At 45.3% G+C, this 20,262-nt stretch overlaps 1 protein-coding gene across 5 annotated transcripts in view; it reads left to right on the top strand.

The window, feature by feature from the left end:
- The window catches only part of CIT (citron rho-interacting serine/threonine kinase), a 173,501-nt gene that overhangs the window by 59,830 nt on the left and 93,409 nt on the right, over window positions 1-20,262 (top strand). For 2 of the 5 annotated variants that reach the window (XM_059040791.2, XM_059040788.2), the window contains exon 9: window positions 9,810-9,993. In XM_059040791.2, the coding sequence (XP_058896774.1) occupies window positions 9,810-9,993 (184 nt within the window). Of the gene's footprint in view, window positions 1-8,719; window positions 9,042-9,673; window positions 9,994-20,262 lie in introns of those variants that run through there. The other 3 variants (XM_067014720.1, XM_067014721.1, XM_059040792.2) reach the window with 3 other exon arrangements.

Genomic DNA, 20,262 nt, shown 5'->3' with positions numbered 1-20,262 from the left:
TAAAAGTTTGAATGGGAAAAATGGAGCTCAGTGGAGCGTGTTAGAAAGAGGTAGGGCCGGGAAGATGAATCCATTTGCCTCTCCTTTACTTGTTTTTTTTTTTTTTTTTCCTTCGTGAATATTTTTGAAGACAATACATTCTGCACGCCCCCCCGACCAAGCTTCTAATGAATGTCAGGATTTTTAAAAGGAGAGAATTTATAGGAGGGAGATTAACTACAGTTCTTAAAATAGTTCTTTGTTTCTGAAAACCTTGTTCTGCCATCTGTCTTATAAGTGGGGGCGGGGGACCCTCCAGAATGTACTTGTATAACCCCTGTCACTGAGGAGCCTGATGTGACCTCAAGCATAGGCTGATTTATTTTAAAAGTATATAGGGAAAGGTTTTTTTCTTTTTTTTTTTTTTTTTTAGTGGCTTTTACTAATGAACAGATCTTAATGTATGACTTCTTGTTTGTCATTATTGAATGTAGTGAGCGTGTGGGGGGTGGGATGGTGATTTCATCATACTCGATCAGGAAATATTAATATAGCTGCTCATTAACATTTTTCAGACAGAACAATCTCTACTTTTAAAGCCTCTTCATTTAACTCAAACATCCAGTAACTTCTTCATGGCCTGTATTATGCCAGGTACACTCTTTGCAAGAGCCATTTTCTGGTCGTTTAATTATATATCTTTTTTTTTTTTAAACATCTTTATTGGAGTATAATTGCTTTACAGTGGTGTGTTAGTTTCTGCTTTATAACAAAGTGAATCAGTTATACATATACATATGTTCCCATATCTCTTCCCTCTTGAGTCTCCCTCCCTCCCACCCCTCTAGGTGGTCACGAACCACCGAGCTGATATCCCTGTGCTACGTGGCTGCTTCCCACTAGCTATCTATCTTACGTTTGGTAGTGTATATATGTCCCTGCCACTCTCTTACTTTGTCACAGCTTACCCTTCCCCCTCCACATATCTTCAAGTCCATTCTCTAGTAGGTCTGTGTCTTTATTCCCGTCTTACCCCTAGGTTCTTCTGACCTTTTTTTTTTTTTCTTAGATTCCATATATATGTGTTAGCATACGGTATTTGTTTTTCTCTTTCTGACTTACTTCACTCTGTATGACAGACTCTAGGTCCATCCACCTCACTACAAATAACTCAATTTCGTTTCTTTTTATGGCTGAGTAATATTCCATTGTATATATGAGCCACATCTTCTTTATCCATTCATCTGTTGATGGACACTTAGGTAGCTTCCATGTCCTGGCTATTGTAAATAGAGCCGCAGTGAACATATTGGTACATGACTCTTTTTGACTTATGGTTTTCTCAGGGTATATGCCCAGTAGTGGGATTGCTGGGTCGTATGGTAGTTCTATTTGTAGTTTTTTAAGGAACCTCCATACTGTTCTCCATAGTGGCTGTATCAATTTACATTCCCACCAACAGTGCAAGAGGGTTCCCTTTTCTCCACACCCTCTTCAGCATTTATTGTTTCTAGATATTTTGATGATGGCCATTCTGACCGGTGTGAGGTGATATCTCATTGTAGTTTTGATTTGCATTTCTCTAATGATTAATGATGTTGAGCATTCTTTCATGTGTTTGTTGGCAATCTGTATATCTTTTTTGGAGAAATGTCTATTTAGGTCTTCTGCCCATTTTTGGATTGGGTTGTTTCTTTTTTTGTTATTGAGCTGCATGAGCTGCTTGTAAATTTTGGAGATTACTCCATTGTCAGTTGATTCATTTGCAAATATTTTCTCCCATTCTGAGGGCTGTCTTTTGGTCTTGTTTATGGTTTCCTTTGCTGTGCAGAAGCTTTTAAGTTTCATTAGGTCCCATTTGTTTATTCTTGTTTTTATTTCCATTTCTCTAGGAGATGGGTCAAAAAGGGTCTTGCTGTAATTTATGTCATAGAGTGTTCTGCCTATGTTTTCCTCTAAGAGTTTGATAGTTTCTGGAGTTACATTTAGGTCTTTAATCCATTTTGAGCTTATTTTTGTGTATGGTGTTAGGGAGTGTTCTAATCTCATTCTTTTACTTGTACCTGTCCAGTTTTCCCAGCACCACTTATTGAAGAGGCTGTCTTTTCTCCACTGTATATTCTTTTTTTTTTTTTTTTGCGGTATGAGGGCCTCTCACTGCTGTGGCCTCTCCCGTTGCAGAGTACAGGTTCTGGACGCGCAGGCTCAGCGGCCATGGTTCACGGGCCCAGCCGCTCCGCGGCATGTGGGATCCTCCCGGACTGGGGCCCAAGCCCACGTCCCCTGCATCGGCAGGTGGACTCTCAACCACTGCGCCACCAGGGAAGCCCTCCACTGTATACTCTTGCCTCCTTTATCAAAGATAAGGTGACCATATATGCGTGGGTTTATCTCTGGGCTTTCTATCCTGTTCCATTGATCTATATTTCTGTTTTTGTGCCAGGACCATATTGTCTTGATTACTGTAGCTTTGTAGTATAGTCTGAAGTCAGGGAGCCTGATTCCTCCAGCTCCGTTTTTTGTTGTCATGATTGCTTTGGCTATTCGGGGTCTTTTGTGTTTCCATACAAATTGTGAAATTTTTTGTTCTAGTTCTGTAAAAAATGCCAATGGTAGTTTGATAGGGATTTCATTGAATCTGTAGATTGCTTTGGGTAGTATAGTCATTTTCACAATGTTGTTTCTTCCAATCCAAGAACATGGTATATCTCTCCATCTATTTGTATCGTTTTTAATTTCTTTCATCAGTGTCTTATAATTTTCTGCATACAGGTCTTTTGTCTCCTTAGGTAGGTTTATTTCTAGATATTTTATTCTTTTTGTTGCAATGGTAAACGGGAGTGTTTTCTTAATTTCACTTTCAGATTTTTCATCATTAGTGTATAAGAATGCCAGCGATTTCTGTGCATTAATTTTGTATCCTGCTACTTTACCAAATTCATTGATTAGCTCTAATAGTTTTCTGGTAGCATCTTTAAGATTCTCTATTTATAGTATTGTGTCATCTGCAAACAGTGACATCTTTACTTCTTCTTTTCCGATTTGGATTCCTTTTATTTTTTTTTCTTCTCTGATCGCTGTGGCTAGACCTTCCAAAACTATTTTGAATAAGAGTGATGAGAGTGGGCAACCTTGTCTTGTTCCTGATCTTAGTGGAAATGGTTTCAGTTTTTCACCATTGAGGACGATGTTGGTTGTGAGTTTGTCATATATGGCCTTTATTATGCCGAGGAAAGTTTCCTCTATGCCTACTTTCTGCAGGGTTTTTATCATAAATGAGTGTTGAATTTTGTCAAATGCTTTCTCTGCATCTATTGAGATGATCATATGGTTTTTCTCCTTCCGTTTGTTGATATGGTGTATCACGTTGATTGATTTGCATATATTGAAGAATCCTTGCATTCCTGGGATAAACCCCACTTGATCATGGTGTATGATCCTTTTAATGTGCTGTTGGATTCTGTTTGCTAGTATTTTGTTGAGGATTTTTGCCTCTTTGTTCATGAGTGATATTGATCTGTAGTTTTCTTTCTTTGTGACATCTTTGTCTGGTTTTGGCATCAGGGTGATGGTGGACTCATAGAATGAGTTTGGGAGTGTTCCTCCTTCTGCTATATTTTGGAAGAGTTTGAGAAGGATAGGTGGTAGCTCTTCTCTAAATGTTTGATAGAATTCACCTGTGAAGCCATCTGGTCCTGGGCTTTTGTTTGTTGGAAGATTTTTAATCACAGTTTCAATTTCAGTGCTTGTGATTGGTCTGTTAATATTTTCTACTTCTTCCTGGTTCAGTCTCAGCAGGTTGTGCATTTCTAAGAATTTGTCCATTTCTTCCAGGTTGTCCATTTGATTGGTATTGAGTTGCTTGTAGTAATCTCTCATAATCTTTTGTATTTCTGCAGTGTCAGTTGTTACTTCTCCTTTTTCATTTCTAATTCTGTTGATTTGAGTCTTCTCCCTTTTATTCTTGATGAGTCTGGCTAATGGTTTATCAATTTTGTTTATCTTTTCAAAGAACCAGCTTTTAGTTTTATTGATCTTTACTATCGTTTCCTTCATTTCTTTTTCATTTATTTCTGGTCTGATCTTTATGATTTCCTTCCTTCTGCTAACTTTGGGGTTTTTTTGTTCTTCTTTCTCTAATTGCTTTAGGTGCAAGGTTAGGTTGTTTATTCAAGATGTTTCCTGCTTCTTAAGGTAGAATTGTATTTCTGTAAACTTCCCTCTTAGAACCGCTTTTGCTGCATCCCATACGTTTTGGGTCATCGTGGCTCCATTGTCATTTGTTTCTAAGTATTTTTTGATTTCCTCTTTGATTTCTTCAGTGATCACTTCCTTATTAAGTAGTGTATTGTTTAGCCTCCATGTGTTTGTATTTTTTACAGGTCTTTTCCTGTAATTGATATCTAGTCTCCTAGCGTTGTGGTCGGAAAAGATACTTGATACGATTTCAATTTTCTTAAATTTACCAAGGCCTGATTTGTGACCCAAGATATGATCTATCCTGGAGAATGTTGCATGAGCACTTGAGAAAAATGTGTATTCTGTTGTTTTTGGATGGAATGTCCTATGAATATCAATTAAGTCCATCTTGTTTAATGTATCATTTAAATCTTGTGTTTCCTTATTTATTTTCATTTTGGATGATCTGTCCATTGGTGAAAGTGGGGTGTTAAATTCCCCTACTATGATTGTGTTACTGTTGATTTCCCCTTTTATGGCTGTTAGTATTTGCCTTATGTATTGAGGTGCTCCTATATTGGGTGCATAAATATTTACAATTGCTATATCTTCTTCATGGATCGATCCTTTGATCATTATGTAGTGTCCTTCTTTGTCTCTTGTAATAGTCTTTATTTTAAAGTCTATTTTGTCTGATATGAGAATCGCTACTCCAGCTTTCTTTTGATTTCCATTTGCATGGAATATCTTTTTCCATACCCTCACTTTCAGTCTGTATGTGTCCCTAGGTCTGAAGTAGGTCTCTTGTAGACAGCATATATATGGGTCTTGTTCTTGTATCCATTTAGCCAATCTGTGTCTTTTGGTGGGAGCATTTAATCCATTTACATTTAAGGTAATTATCTATATGTATGTTCCTATTCCCATTTTCTTAATTGTTTTGGATTTGTTATCTATTCAACATGTATTTATTGTGCACCTGCTATGCGCCTGACACTATGCTATGTTCTTAGGTGCATTGTATACCTCCATCAATGTAGATGCAAATCCAGTTACTTCAGTGACCTACTAATACCTTTTTTAAAGCAAAAAAAGGGAAAGAATCATGTTTTATGAGGATCAAAAAAGAGACTTTTTTCCATAAGTTTTAAGAAAGTGGAGAATTATCCCCCCAAGATAGATGTGGTCACATAATTGACAATCTTTAGATTATATAATCCTTTAAAATGTGGCATCCAGATTCTGAGCTAGTTCTCTTTTCTCTTTCCAGTGTTCCTATTAGAGGTGCATTGAACCTTCTCATTCTCGGTCTCCTGTCTCTTTGTCTCTGTGTATTGCATTTTGTGTGAGCACTTCTCCAACTGCAGTGTGCTCACAAATCACCTGGGGATCTTTTTAGAATGCAGGTGCTGATTCATTGGGCATGGTGTAGGACCTGACGTTCTGTATTTCTAACCAACTCCCTGCTGATGCTGTTGACGCTGCAAGTCTCAGATCACACCTTGTGAAGCATGGTTCTATGTGATTTCCTCAGATCTATCCGCTAGTCCATCAACTTTCTCTTTAGCTGTGTTTAATCTGTTTAATGCAGCCAGTGAGTTTTAAACTTTAAATTCAGCAATCATGTTTTTTATTTTTAAAAGTTCCATTTGGTTCCTTTCAAACGTGCTTTGCCTTTTCTTCACAGTATCTTGTTCTTTTATTAGAATTTCTACTCATTTACCTTGATAATGAATGAAAATTTATTTTATGGTCCATTTTAGATTGTTCTCTTATCTGCAATTTTTTGGGGACTAATTCTCCCACTTTTGTATCTGCTGATGCTCCTTCATGGTAGTTTGGGTGGTTTCTTTTTTGTTATGTGTACTTGTTGGTTGTTACTTTTTTTTTTTTTTTTTTTTTTTTTTGCGGTACACGGGCCTCTCACTGTTGTGGCCTCTCCCATTGTGGAGCACAGGCTCCAGACGCGCAGGCTCAGTGGCCACAGCTCACAGGCCCAGCCACTCTGTGGCATGTGGGATCTTCCCGGACTGGGGCACGAACCCATGTCCCCTGCATCGGCAGGCGGACTCTCAACCACTGCGCCACCAGGGAAGCCCGGTTGTTACTTTTTATTGTGAACTCATTTCTAGTTGTGTGTGTGTGTGTGTTGGAGTGAGAGAGGGAGGGAGGGAGGGAGAGAAGGAGTCTTGTGTGCCCTGGGTTGTGAATGTGGCTCTACAGATTTTTCTCCACTTACATCTGCCTGTCCCCTAAGGGATCCTGGACCAATATTGCTGATGATTTCTTGGCTTATAGTTCCCTCACCATGTTGGATGCTGTAAACGCAGACACCTTACCTGGGGCTACAGTTTTAATAGCTACCCTCTTTCTCTTCTAAAGGGCCCTGGACAAGGGTGAGCATCCATCACTTTCTCTTAGGTTGAGGATTTCCACTTCCCCCACTTCTCTTTGGCTTGAGGCTGTGGCTCTTTTCCCTGACCAAATGTGGCCCCTAGAAGCCCCTCTTTTCAGAGTTTCCCATTGTACCCAACTGACTCCCTGTCTAGAGGCTCTGACATTCTTAGCTTTTCATCTGTCCTGTGAGTATCTCACTTATTACCAGCTGGGGCATTTCATGTTGACTTCTCCTCCCTCTTATTGAAGATTACCTGGCCCTTTATCTAATCTGGACTACACGGGCTAGGCTTGAGCGTGATGGAGTTTTAAAGAGGGATCTTATTTTATAGTACGGAATTTCTCAGTCATAATTATTTCACAGAGGGTGGCTCCTGCCCCTAAATTAATCATACTCCTCACTCAGAAATGGAATTCTATTTCAGTCTCCCAAAGATAAATTAGTATATAGTGGAAAGGGAATTAAACTTCTGCTAAGAATGAAATAATATGATTAACACAAACATCCACGTGAGTGTCTGTGTCTTGTGCAGGAAAGAAGAATACGCAACACAGACTCTGCTGTGTCTCACTAGCCTTCTAACTGCAGGATCTGTCATAAACATCTGTCATGTGGGCAATAACAGCAGCAGGTAGTCTTTTTTTTTTTTTTTTTTAATCGATCTTTGTTTGGAGTATAATTGCTTCACAATACTGTGTTAGTTTCTGTTGCACAACAAAGCAAATCCCCTCCCTCTTGGGCCTCCTTCCCATTCTGTCTACCCCACCCCTCTAGGTCATCGCAAAGCACCGAGCGGATCTCCCTGTGCTGTGCTGCTGTTTCCCACCAGCCAACTATGTTACATTCCATAGTGCAAATATGTCGATGCTACTCTCACTTCGCCCCAGTTTCTCCCTCCCACCCCAAGTCCTCAAGTCCATTCTCTATGTCTACCTCTTTATTCCTGCTCTAATAGCATGTAGTCTTTATGGAGTGTTTACTGTAAGCTAAGAACTGTACCAGTAAGCGCTTTGTATAGATTTCTTTCATTTAAACCTCCCAGCAGCCCTTTGAGGAAATTATCTGTACATTGAAACTGAGGCTCAGAGAGGTTAAGGCACTTTCCCAAGGTCACAGTCCTGGTAAGTGGTGGAGCTGTGGTTTGAACCCACTTAGTCAAAGTATGTGCCACCAGCCATGATGCTTCCATATTAATATCATCTGCAAATCTCTCTCCATACATTTCCTCAGTCTTTACCTGAGTTTCCTTATTTGGGGATGGGAAACTTCTCTTTTTTATCCTCATGAAGTATAATTTCCATTAAAAGGTGTTTTGTTTTTTGTTTTTTTGCTTTAAAGAAAGGTATTGGGTAGGGCTTCCCTGGTGGCACAGTGGTTGAGAGTCCGCCTGCCAATGCAGGGGACGCGGGTTCGTGCCCTGGTCTGGGAAGGTACCACGTGCCGTGGAGCGGCTGGGCCCGTGAGCCATGGCCGCTGGGCCTGTGCGTCCGGAGCCTGTGCTCCACAACAGGAGAGGCCACCACAGTGAGAGGCCCGTGTACCACACACACACACACACACACACACACACACACGCACACACAAAGGTATTGGGTAATTGAAATCCGATTGGATTTGAGCTCATGTTGATGGAAAGTACACATGGGAGGTGGGCTGAAGCATTCAATGTAATTTTTCTTTCCATCAACTAATTTTTAACATGTTAAGCAAGTAGATTCTGATACTAACAGGGAAGATTTAAATTCTCTTGAGAGCTTCGAGGTATTAAATAATTTTCAGGAAGTGTATATTTTAAGTTTTTCAGTCTCCTGCCACATCTCAATGCACCTGAGTTCTGAGAATGTTCTTTTTTGCTTTTCCCGGGAGCTGCCAGACATCCTCATTCTGGCTTCATCTCCTCCCTCTCCATATCCCCTCACCTTTGTCTCCTTCCTGATGCTGCCTGCTGCTTCCAGTGTTTTTGTTGTCATCGGGGAACTTTGGAAACAGACAGATTCTTTGGCGTCTGTAAGCAGAAAATAGACTGCTGCTCCTATCTGGCACACGGCTTTTGTCCAGAAAGCAAGGAGTTAAACAAGAAGCCTGGTCTGGGAAGGGCTGTGACAAATGTCCCAGGGGGCGCTCTCCAGAGCTCTGGCCGTGACTCATGCTGCTCTGTCACTCAGATCAGCACTGGCCCCTGCCACGCAGGTGGCCGGGCGGGGCCGCCAGACCACGCACGCACAGAGTGGGGAGCATGAAGCCTGCACTGCGGGGGATGTGATGCCTGGCTCTCCAGCTTACCCGGCCCACCTGCCACAGACGCCTTAGCCCGCAGCCATGGTAACGCTTCTGGCTGGCTACACCCCTGGGAGCCCACCACAGTGGGCGGCTTCCTGGTGACCGATGAACGAGTGTCCACCTCCCTGACCGAGAGAGCTTAGTAGGTCCGCAGGAAGTGGAGAAGATGTAAGACGTCCCTAGCCAGGAGTCATGCCTTAATGAGGTAGGACGCAGCCATCCATCCACACCATCAGTGCACAGGGGTGCCGTACATCATCGGGAAGAACTTTTATCTGGCTGGTATTTCATTATGCTGATTAAACTGCGGCGGATTCGGGGGGCATGATCGAGCTAGGGAGGAGGGATAATGAACTAAAAAAAAAAAAAAAAAAGTGGTACATAAGTGCTCCGAGTATACTCATCCGGATATGAATGGCTAGACTGCAGTGCTCTCCTAACACGAGTTACATGCCTCCCAAACCCTCTCTCCTGTTCTTTCCTCTCTCTCCAGTTAATCCACGAAATGTTGAATTTCCATCTTATCCCAGTGATTAGCACTAAATATTAATAATTGGACCTGTCTGGACGGGGAAATAAATAGGTTTCGGTCACGTCTGGTACAGCAGCACCGACCCTCTGATGCTCTGTAGCATCGTCCTGCAAATATCAGGAACGAGTGGCTGGCTCAAACGAGTTCCCCAAGTGCTTTTCGTTCTACCAAGTGACCTGTTTGAGTTTACCCTTCAGTTTACCCCAGCAAGGAAGGCAGCCCGTCTGCGGGTTGGTGGCCATGTTGGCAGGGAAGGGGTTAATCTCTTGTTGCTGTAAGAGCCGAGCAGAGGCTGGGTCTGCCTGTGTGTGAGCTAGATTGAAAGCAGGCGCTGCAGTGCCTTCGGGAACGCTGAAGGAGTGAGACGATTTTCTTCTCCGCAACAGTGTTGAATCCGTCTGAATTTTTCTCCCCCACCCCCCCTTGTTTTTCTTTAACCAGCTCCTCCCCCCTTCGTTCCCACCCTCAAGTCTGATGATGACACCTCCAATTTTGATGAACCAGAGAAGAATTCGTGGGTTTCATCCTCTCCGTGCCAGCTGAACCCCTCAGGTTTCTCAGGAGAAGAACTGCCGTTTGTGGGGTTTTCGTATAGCAAGGCACTGGGAATTCTTGGTAGATCTGAGTAAGTGAAATTTTGACTTTTCCAAGGGACCTGCATTGATGCAAGGCATAGAGCCCAAAGGTGGCGGCGGTGGCGGTGGCGGTGGCAGCCTGGGGAGAGTGCGGTGGAGGAAAGCTGTTAATCAGCTTGCGTTTGGAAAGCAGTTGACCTGGTTGGGCTTTGGGAGGGGTAGACTGTTCATGTTCTCATTTTGCTGTGTTTAACGTACCTCTTCCTGTCCATAGCATCATAATTGTCAATCGGGTACTTTGCGTTAGTTTTTCAGTCTTTGGTCTTCTTTAGCGGGGAGGAGATAGTGGGAGATACCTAGCAGTGCAGATCCTCGGTGAAGGGAGGAACGTGCAGGGTTAAGATGAGCTGTCTATCTATTTTTCCATCCGTGTAGCCCTCTAGCTCTCAGGTGGGTGGATGGAGGTTGCTTTCTTGGCAAGATTGAAAGAATCCTAAAATCCGTTTCTCACGAGCTAAAGGTTTCCCGCTGGGGTTACCTGAGCTGCAAGTGGCTGTACCAGAGCTCTAACGGAGAGACGGTACTTGGCTCAGCTCAAAGTCTGCTGCAAGACTGGGGAATCCGGCAGCTGAGCCCCTGAGCTGGCAAAGCGCTGGCAGCCGAGCCTCTGAGCCGGCAAAGCGCTGGCAGCCAGAGAGAGCCCCGTTACTGTGAGCCACCAGGAGGGAGTATGATGTAGCCGAGTCATTGATTCACAGAAACTAGGCTTCACAAGGGAAAAAACAAACCGGGAGACTAGAAAATGGAAGTATAAATATTACTGTAAACCTCTTGACATGGTCAGTTTTTCTCCATTCTTGAAAAAGCTAAAGAAAAACGCATTAGTACGGCACTTGGGACTTGGGGATGGGGTTGGGCGGGGGGAGGTCCCTGGCTTCCAGCCTCCTGGAATTTCTCTAAAATGCAGTAGCCTCTGTGGATGTCAGAGCTCAGTGTCTTGCTTCGTTCTGCTGATCTGATGACAGTCTGCATTCAGAGGTTCGAGTTCCCTGGGAAGGTCTCGGACTGGCTGTGTTATTCCCCCGATGCCCCAGCTCCCTCACTTGGAGGCTCTGGGGGTAATGTTGGGTGATCGGTCGCTGCCCACTTAGAAAACAAGCAGAATTGATCTTCTCTTGGCAGCATTTAGTCCTGATTCGCTGTGCTCGTAGCTCGGGTAATTCATTTGAGGGAATGCCATGTAGGTTCTTGGATAGTGTCTCCCCATGGGTGCTATTTTGACAGTAATGTTCCTGGAAAGATTTCAGACAACTGGGGGGAACTGGGCACTTGATGGGAGGTAGTGTTGTGGGCTGCGATAGAATTTGAGAGCGCGGTTGGTGTTGCAAGAGACCGAGGGGACCCTTCTTTCCTCTCTCCCTGGGGGCTGGGGTTAAAATTGGGGGTTGGGTTTTGGTGGTATTGGCTGTACCTTTCGGGCTAATTTGCTCTGCATCCCCAGAGCAAACTGGATAATGGGAGGAGGGGCAGAAAGCTCACTAGCTGTTGAATGTGCCATCAGATGGATTTGAAGTGGCCCAGCAGGGCTGGGAGGTTTTGTACCAGCATCGAAGAGCCGGGCAGAATTGGAGGCCCAATGTTAAAGGATGCATGGTTAGTGGGCCGCTTAACCTTGACACACACAGCACAGTGAAGGTCACCTGTCAGACCGGACGGAGGTGCGTGGAGAGTTCTAGTTGTGGTTAGCAGTGGGCTAGCTGGCTCAGAATGAAAGCTTGCTTGGGGTGCTAATCAGTGATCTGAAAAACCAGGAAGGACGTGAGGGAATAAGATTTCAGGGGCAAAGGCAGAATGATGTGAGGGCTCTCAGGCATTGCAATTAATCTGAAGCGGTGTGTGATTATTAATTGCTTATTTTTCAGGAAGACGGTAATTGCACCTTTCTGCTTCTCACAGGAAGCTGAGGGAGCTCTCCGACAGGGGCCTCTCAGTATTAAGGCCCAGGCACTCGATAGATAGTTGTTGCTTTAATTTACTCAGGATCCTTTTCCCCTAGATTGCATTTCTGTTGCTCGCTGTATTTGAAGATATGCTGTCTTACCTTTGGTCGTTCAGAATATATCTCTAGAGCATAAAATGAGCTTCTGTTCAGGCCCCGACAGAATGCTTAAGATTCTCATAAAAAAGAAAAAAAAGTCCATGCAAACAAAACCGTGTATCTTTTATGTGGAAGATGGAATTGAAGTATTCCTGTCTTTGGGTGGGAGAGCTTTAATTGCCCTTTCCATGGCAATTTGGGGTTGGAATCAGAATGATTTCCTTTCATCTTATATCTTACAAGGTGATCTTGCTGTTGGATTTGTTTATTCTGCCAGGGACAGCCCTATGGGTGAAACCTCCAACATCATTTTGGAAATTCACCCCACCTGTTGGATGTAGGTGACCCTGGACGTATTAGATCATCGTTATTTAGAAATTCAACAGAAAAGATGCAGTGATGAAATTACTTAGAAGCCCCTGCAGTTTTGTAAACATATAGTTACAAAATTCATTTGGAGGTTGGGGGACATTTTTCTGGGACGCCACCATCGCCACCAGGGACCTGGTATTTCTGAGTTTCCACTTCTCCCCTCCCTGTTTCAGCATCACAGGTTTTTATTTACACACATTGATTACCTGTACTGTTAGTCACTCTTCACACCACCGAGGAAATTGCAGATGCTGCTGTACTGCATTGGGAAAAACTGACCCCAGATCTGTTAACCAGTGAAAAGAATTAAATGTTCAGAGGTGGAGCTGAATGAAAGAGGAATTTTCACAGAGACTGGCAGTGAGAATGATTTTAATTGTTGCATTTGCTCATCACTTTTTAGGATTCTTTTTTGGGACCCCAGACTATTTTTAAGCCAGCCATTGAGTGTGTCATTTTAGGTTTCACAGGAATCTTGATCTCAGCATTCTGTATCTGAGGTGTAGTGGGAGTTCCTTGCAGCTTGAGTTGGAGGGCACGGGAGAGATCCTACAGAACTAGTTTTGGTCGTCTTTGGGGTGGAATGATGGCAAAGTTAGTGCAAATCTGGTGCCTCTTTCTTTTTAACCAACAATAACCCAAACTAAATCCCTAAGCTCTGAATGCCTGCGTGTTGCTCTGAGCTTCTGTTGGCTTGAATTTTACACTGGTGGGATAGTAACAGAAATCAGTGTGTTAAAAGTTTAAAAATATAATGGTTCCCAGCTCTCCTCCCTCCTCTGTCAGCGTGGGGTACATTTTTTTTTTAGGTCCCTCTCCTTCTTCCTAGAAGCAGTGCACCTCTGTAAACCTTCAGTATAAACTCTAGAAGGAAAAAGCCATTTGGTTTTATATTTTGTGTTAGTTTTTTTTTTTTTTTTTTTTTTCCGGTACACGGGCCTCTCACTGTTGTGGCCTCTCCCCTTGCGGAGCACAGGCTCTGGACGCGCAGGCTCAGCAGCTGTGGCTCACGGGCCCAGCCTCTCCGCGGCACGTGGGATCTTCCCGGACTGGGACACGAACCCGTTCCCCTGCATTGGCAGGCGGACTCTCAACCACTGCGCCACCAGGGAAGCCCTTTGTGTTAGTTTTTACGCATGCTGGTTTTATGCTTTTGGAGACGTTGGAAATCTTAGAGGACCAATAGGATTTCGATGAGACTGGAATCTGTGGGATGACAGTGTCTGAATAGACTATATTTAGCCCCCCCTGTTGGGGGCTTTCTCTTTTGACTCAGGGCTTTTTCCTTTCCTTTTGGGTGGATCTGAACATTTATTCTTGGAACCAGCCATCCAAACACTGTGACTGTGGAAGAGTGAAAAATGGCTTCCACCAATGCCTTTCCAGATTTTCAGAGAACCAGTTTCGGCTGCCTCTTCCTTGCTCTACTGAGGCCTCTTTGCATGTCAGTTTCCTCAACTGCAAGGTGAGGTAATAATGATACTTACCTCTTAGGGCTGTTTTGAGGATTATGTGAAATATGTAAAGCACTTGGTCTAGTCCCTGGCACGTGGAAAAGTCACACGGAACGTCCACTGTTATTATGTTTGCTATTACCACTACACTAGTCTCTATATGCAGGGTGTCCTTCTATATATGTTAAGAAGGTATGGAAGGAACTCAGCAATAATTAAATAGTCCAAAGTCATGCCAGACCAGAAACCCAGCTTCCCAGGCCCTGAGAACTTTCTGCTACCGATGCTTGAACATCCTGATCCACCACAAGTTAATATGCAGCCTCCAAATTCCTGTAGGTTAAAGGTGGTTGTTGGGTGGAGTGGACTGGGGGCCGGAACTTGAAGGCCCGGGTCCCAGAGTGGGTTCCTTCTCATCCAGTTAAACAAGTATATGTGTGAAATACTCCATGGGACACAGAGCAAGCACCCTGACTGCAGAATATCGTGTAAACATTGGATATCTAAGTGCTTTAGGAGAGCTGGGAGAGGAAGGCACAAAATCCGACATGGGGGCACTTAATGGCTAGTGCCAGTTCCCAGTTCTTGCCAAAGTGCAGTGATCATCTTTGTTGGAATATCTGTTTCCCCACGTCGGCTGTGATCTCAAAGGCTGGGCTGGGTCTTATTCATCCTGGTTTTCCTGCAGCACAGGACATTATAGACCCTCAGAAAACACATGTGTTGGAACTGAGTTTATAAGTGGACTAGATGGAAGGTAGAATATTTGCCTCAGCTTCTTAGAAGACAGTGGGTTTGGATGAGTGGAGAGGCACCTAGAATTTCAGGTGGGCAGGGAGATAAGAGCAGCTTATCCTTGCAAGGTACCGACTCTGTACCAGGCTCTGGTCCAATCACTTTACACAGGTTAAGTCACTTAAACTGCACAACAGCCCCCAAGGAAGGTACCGTCCTCATTCCCATTTTACAAGTGAGGAAACGGAGGCGCAGAGAGAGACTAAGCCACTTGCCCAAGGTCACACGGCTCCCGGAGGCTCAGCCAGGACTGGAACCCAGGCAAGTTGGCTCCAGAGTCTCTTAGCCACTGTGCTAGGCTGCCAAATAAATGCCACAGACAAGAGAAATGGGTACATTTATGTGGGGTCCCCAGGTTCCCGTGCTTTTGAGAAGCAGAGGCCCATCATGGGCAGTGACTGAGCAGTGAGGTGGGGCAAGGTGGGTTGAGAGCCGACAGGCGGTGGAAAGGCTGGGCTTTGTCTGCAGCCTCTGCGAGTCTATCGAGTAGGTAGACTGTGTAGCTCTCGGATGTTTCTGACTTCTTCCTCTTCATTTAGAGGCTCTCACTTTGTGTGTGTGTACATGAACACATGCATACACACTCTCTCCCCAAGAGTTTTCATTTGCTTGAGTGCAAGCTTGGCGAGGACAGGGGGCTGCATTGACTTTGCCCTCCACTCTCCCTGCAGGCCTATCATAGACAAGCCACTCAGGAAGCACTGGGTGAATCGATTCAAATCATTTTTATGGCCGCAGCTCTCAATTTGTTGACGAGTCTGAGACCCGTGTCTGTTTACATCTATGTTTTGTAGTTCACTGCTTCCCGCCGTCCATGCCGGGAGGACTTATTCTAGCGGAAGCTGGCCTGAACTCTCCCATCAGTCCTTCTTACTTTTCACTAAAATACTTGGGGGTGTGGGGGGGGTGATCTTCCCTTAAAAACTCTGTTCCTTTCCACCTCCAGCCCAAGGCTGTCTGTCACTGTGCACACTGCCTACAGATCCCTATGGCAAACAGCCTCACCTGTGTTTTGATTGTTTGAACAGTAGCAGAATCTGCTCTGGTTCACAACGGTATGCATCGTCTGTACCTCCCAAATCAGTTACAAAACCTTCCCCAGCTCCTGCCCGTGGACACTGCCCTAAAGTGCGCTGTGCTGTTTCCACTCCATGGGCGTCCCGACCGGGTGTCTAAGACTCGCCTCGGTGTTTTTTGTGGGGTTTTCTCCTCTTGCTCAGTTTCTTCTCTCTCTAAGTCAAGCACATCTTGTTCTTCTTGCCTTATTCTGTTCTCTATTTAGACTGTGTGTGCTTGCCTCGCAGGCCTGGCAGGACCATTCTAGCGCCTTCTCATCTGTCTTAAAGATACCTTTAGGAAATCTAATCCAAACGGTACCAGCCCAGTCCTGAGGATGAGGCTCCAGAAGATCTGTCGAGTGCATTTTTTTGCTGGCCTACACATGCTGATTTGCATGGTTGCCTCGGATCCCTTAAGAAGACAGTAATTGACCAACTGGTGCTGTATGTTCCCAGTCTTGGTGCCAGTTTGGCAAGTGTCCCTTCCTCTAAGTGAATTTCTCTTGGTTCTCTCTGTTTTAGTTGTCTTGAGTCTCCTGACCTCTCTCACCTTCCTTTCTCTGACGAACTTCCTGAAAGAATAGCCTACCCTCAATGCCTCTTTTCCAACCTCTCCAACTCTATGAAAATCCCTGGCTCAGAAGCCACGGATTCCACCCAACCACGGTGTTTAGTGGTTGCCACCCACCCCACCACGTGATACCATTAGTTGCCACGTGCGTCTTGAAACTTTCTACTTTCTGCTCTTCCACGTTATGGAAACTTGGTTTTCCCTCCTTCCTCTCTGACTGCCGTTCTCCCTCTTCCGTGTCTGTTTCAGGCCGCCCTTGAGATGTTGCTCCATCCCCTAAAGCTCCACCTTGGTTGTTTTTTAGCCTGTTCTGGGGGATCTCATCCAGTCCATTGACTGTAACTCTCACTTCCCCATGGCCTTCCTCCCATCGGGCCTTGTTCATCTTCACCGGAATGTCCTACCAGCGTCTCTCCATCCTTGTTCCCCACACAGACTCACTTGCTCTCTCAGTAAGCCACTGGGTGCCAGTTTCGTTTTCCTCATTTCATTTAAGAAACGACCACTTTCCCTACCTTTCTAGGCCAGAAAACGGAGTCATCTGAAACTATTTTTCATCTCCCCCACCACCTCATCAGTTGCCAAGTTTTCGAAGTTGTGCCTCTTGTGTCTGTGCCCGGTTTTCTGTCCTCACCGCCACCCCTCATTGAGTTTTGGACTACTGCAGTAGCCTCCTGACTGATTCATCTGCCTCCGGTTTTCCCCGGTCTAATCCATTCTCTACAGAGGGTGGAATTCTCTCCCAAAGCACATGTTGGATGATGTCATTTTCCTGCTCAGCCCTTCAGTAGCATCACGATGTGCACAGAATTAATGACCACTCCTGAGCTTGGTGTTCAAGCCTTGTGTGCCAAGACCCCAGCCTGCCTTCTCACTCACCCCTCCGCCTTGTGCTCTACGTCTGGCCCAGCTGCTCAGCGCTCATTGAGGTTGGGGATGGTGCCTTCCACCCTTTGCATGCAGCGGGGCCTTGCCTCTGGCAGACCTTCAATGAACACTTGTCAGATTTAATTGGAAGTGGCCAGGGATTATTCCAGTTCTTCTGCACAGTTTATACAGCTGCTCATGGACGCTGTCGTCTATTGAGTACTTCCTGTGCGCCCAGAACTGTGCCGAATGCCCCTTCACATGCCTTGTCTCATTAAGTCGTCACAATCTCACCATAACTGTATGAGGTAGCTGGTATTATCCTCATTTTACAGAGGACACCGAGGCTCAGCAAGGTTTGGTTCCTTTCCTGAAGTTTTGCAGGTAGTAACAGATCCGAGACTTAGACCCATAGCCTGGACCACTACACTGCCCTGCCTCTAACAATCCTGACTCTGCTAGACTGTGCAGGATCGACGGACTAGCCTAATAATAAAGGCGAAAGAGATGACTTTACTGAGAACTCACGGTACCAGACACTATTCTAAGGGCTTAATGAACATTCTCATTTAATCCCAGAGGTAACCCGTTGTTTTACAGATAAGGAAACTGATCAAGAAGCTTGGATTACTTCTTTTTTTTTTTTTTTTTAAGGAACATTTATTTATTGGCCACGTTGGGTCTTCGTTGCTGCACGCGGGCTTTCTCTAGTTGCGGCTAGCAGGGGCTACTCTTCGTTGCAGTGCGCAGGCGGTGGCTTCTCTTGTTGCACAGCACGGGCTCTAGGAGTGCAGGCTTCAGTAGTTGTGGCACGTGGGCTCAGTAGTTGTGGCGCACGGGCTTAGTTGCTCCACGGCATGTGGGATCTTCCTGGACCAGGACTCAAACCCGTGTCCCCTGAATTGGCAGGCGGATTCTTAACCACTGCGTCACCAGGGAAGCCCGCTTGGGTTACTTCTTAAGTTCACTCACCATGCGTGTGGCAGAGGATGGCCAACTTTTCCAGCTTTTAACTTTACAGCTGATACAAGCATTGTTTGTTTTGGGGGACGGAATGTTGCACACTCGTTGCACGTCTAGGCTTTGGGACCAGGTAGATGTAGGTTCAAGTCAAGTCTCCCTGCCTCACTAGCTGTGCGAACCAGGCATTTGACCTCTCAGCATCACTTCCCTTACATATAAAGTGGGGGTTATTCGTGCCAATCTGCTGGGTTTATTGTGGGGTCATGCAGAGCATGTAGTGTTAGCGCTGGGAGCAGAGTGCGTGTTCATTTCATATTTGTTGTTGTTATTTAGGGGTGAAGATGGGCCCAGGGGTGCTTTTGAGTCTCTCTTCTTCCCCACTCCTCATTAGAAAGACATCGTGCTGGTTTCTGCCCATTGAGAGAATCGGGCTCCATGGGGGTGCCCGACAGGTTTCCTAATGTCTCTATCCAATTTTTTACTCAGAATGGAGTCTGTGATGTGTTGGCTGGCTATACCTTCTGTAAAACACACTGCAGGCTCCTGGTAGGACCTAGTTCCGGCGGGGTCTGGAACTCGGTGCTGGGGGAGGTGGACGTGCGCTGTGGCCAGCCTGGGGGTCACGCACTCCCACCCACCCCCCAGTGCTTGAGCATCCCCTGGATAGGACAGCGTGTGTGTCATCGTGACAGAGCCATCCAGAACCAATACTGAGCATTTCCCGTGTGAGGGCCAGAGCGCTTTCTCAAGCCAGCATTGATTCAACTCACTTCTTACTTTGGATCTCTTTGTCCCACTGTGACTTTTAAACTGAGACTGCCCGGGGCACAGAAGTGCTTGGCACAGTTCATTCATTCGTTCACTGAACAAACATGTAGTTCTAAGCCTTGTGGCATGACTGAGCAAGATAGATAAGGTCCCTGCCCTCGGGAAGCTAACATTCTGTGCAGAGAGACAGAGGGTAAGTAAGTTCATGGGTAAGACATTTTTCAGATGGTGGGAAGTGCTCTGAAGAAATCTGAACCCGGGTGGGCCATGGCTGGGAACCAGCACTTTAGTCCCTGAGGCCGGCACTAGCCCATGGGTGTCCAGTGGGTGTCCAGAAAGCACGTTGGGGTAGCCAGAGCTTCCGGATGCACAGGGGAAGTGGTCCGAGAAGGGGTAGGCAGGGCCTTTTGGTTCTGGATTTTGCTCGATTTGCAATGAGCAGGAAGCCTTTGCAGGATTTTGTGTAGGGACGTGGAGGGTCTGGTTCTCGTGGACAGAGGGGCCCTCTGATCACAGTGTGGTGGACAGCAGGATGACAGGAGTCGGCTTCAGGGAGATGGGTTAAGTTACTGCAGCCGTCCAGCAACAAGTGGTGGTATACCAGTGAAATGAACCTGCGAAGCTCGGCCCCGGCTTAGAGGTGGGAACTGTATTAGAAATCACGTAACTATACTTTTATTAACAGCGTGAGTTTTAACAAATGATTCTTGAGTCATTCCAAAGCATATGTTCTAATTCAGCTGGAGACCACTGCTCTGTGTGTGGGGGGGTTGGCAAGGAGGTGCCCCAAAGCTAGCCAGATTCAGAAGCTTTTTAGAAGAGCGGTATTTTGGGGGTAGTAGTCCCCCCTTACCCTGTGGGAACACGTCCCAAGACCCCCAATGGATGCTTGAAACAGCGTGTAGTGCCGAACCCTCTCTATGTACTTTTTTCCCTATACATACATACATACCTATGATAAAGTTTAATTTATAAATTAGACACAGTAAGAGGATATCAGAATTACCGCATCACTACTTTTGGGCTTTGGGGCCGTTATTAAGTATGATAAGGTTTCCTTGAACACAAGCACTGAGATGTTTCAACAGTCAATCCGATAACTGTTGGCTAGCCGGTAGCGTGTACAGCATGGATAGGCTGGATAAAGGGATGAATAACGTCCCAGGTGGGACAGAGCAGGGCAGCGCAAGGTTTCATCATGCTGGCTGAGATCGGTGCTCAATTGAAAGCTTATAAATTGTTTATTTCTAGAATTTTCCATGTAATATTTTGGGGCCACAGTTGACCATGGGTAACTGAAACCATGGAAAGTGAAACTGTGGATCGGGGGGACTACTGTATTTCCAAGTGTTCATGACGGACACCAGTGTGTA

Source organism: Kogia breviceps, chromosome 15 (genome assembly GCF_026419965.1).
Source record: "Kogia breviceps isolate mKogBre1 chromosome 15, mKogBre1 haplotype 1, whole genome shotgun sequence".
Lineage (NCBI taxonomy): Eukaryota > Metazoa > Chordata > Mammalia > Artiodactyla > Physeteridae > Kogia > Kogia breviceps.
This window is presented reverse-complemented; position numbering and strand designations above follow the sequence as displayed.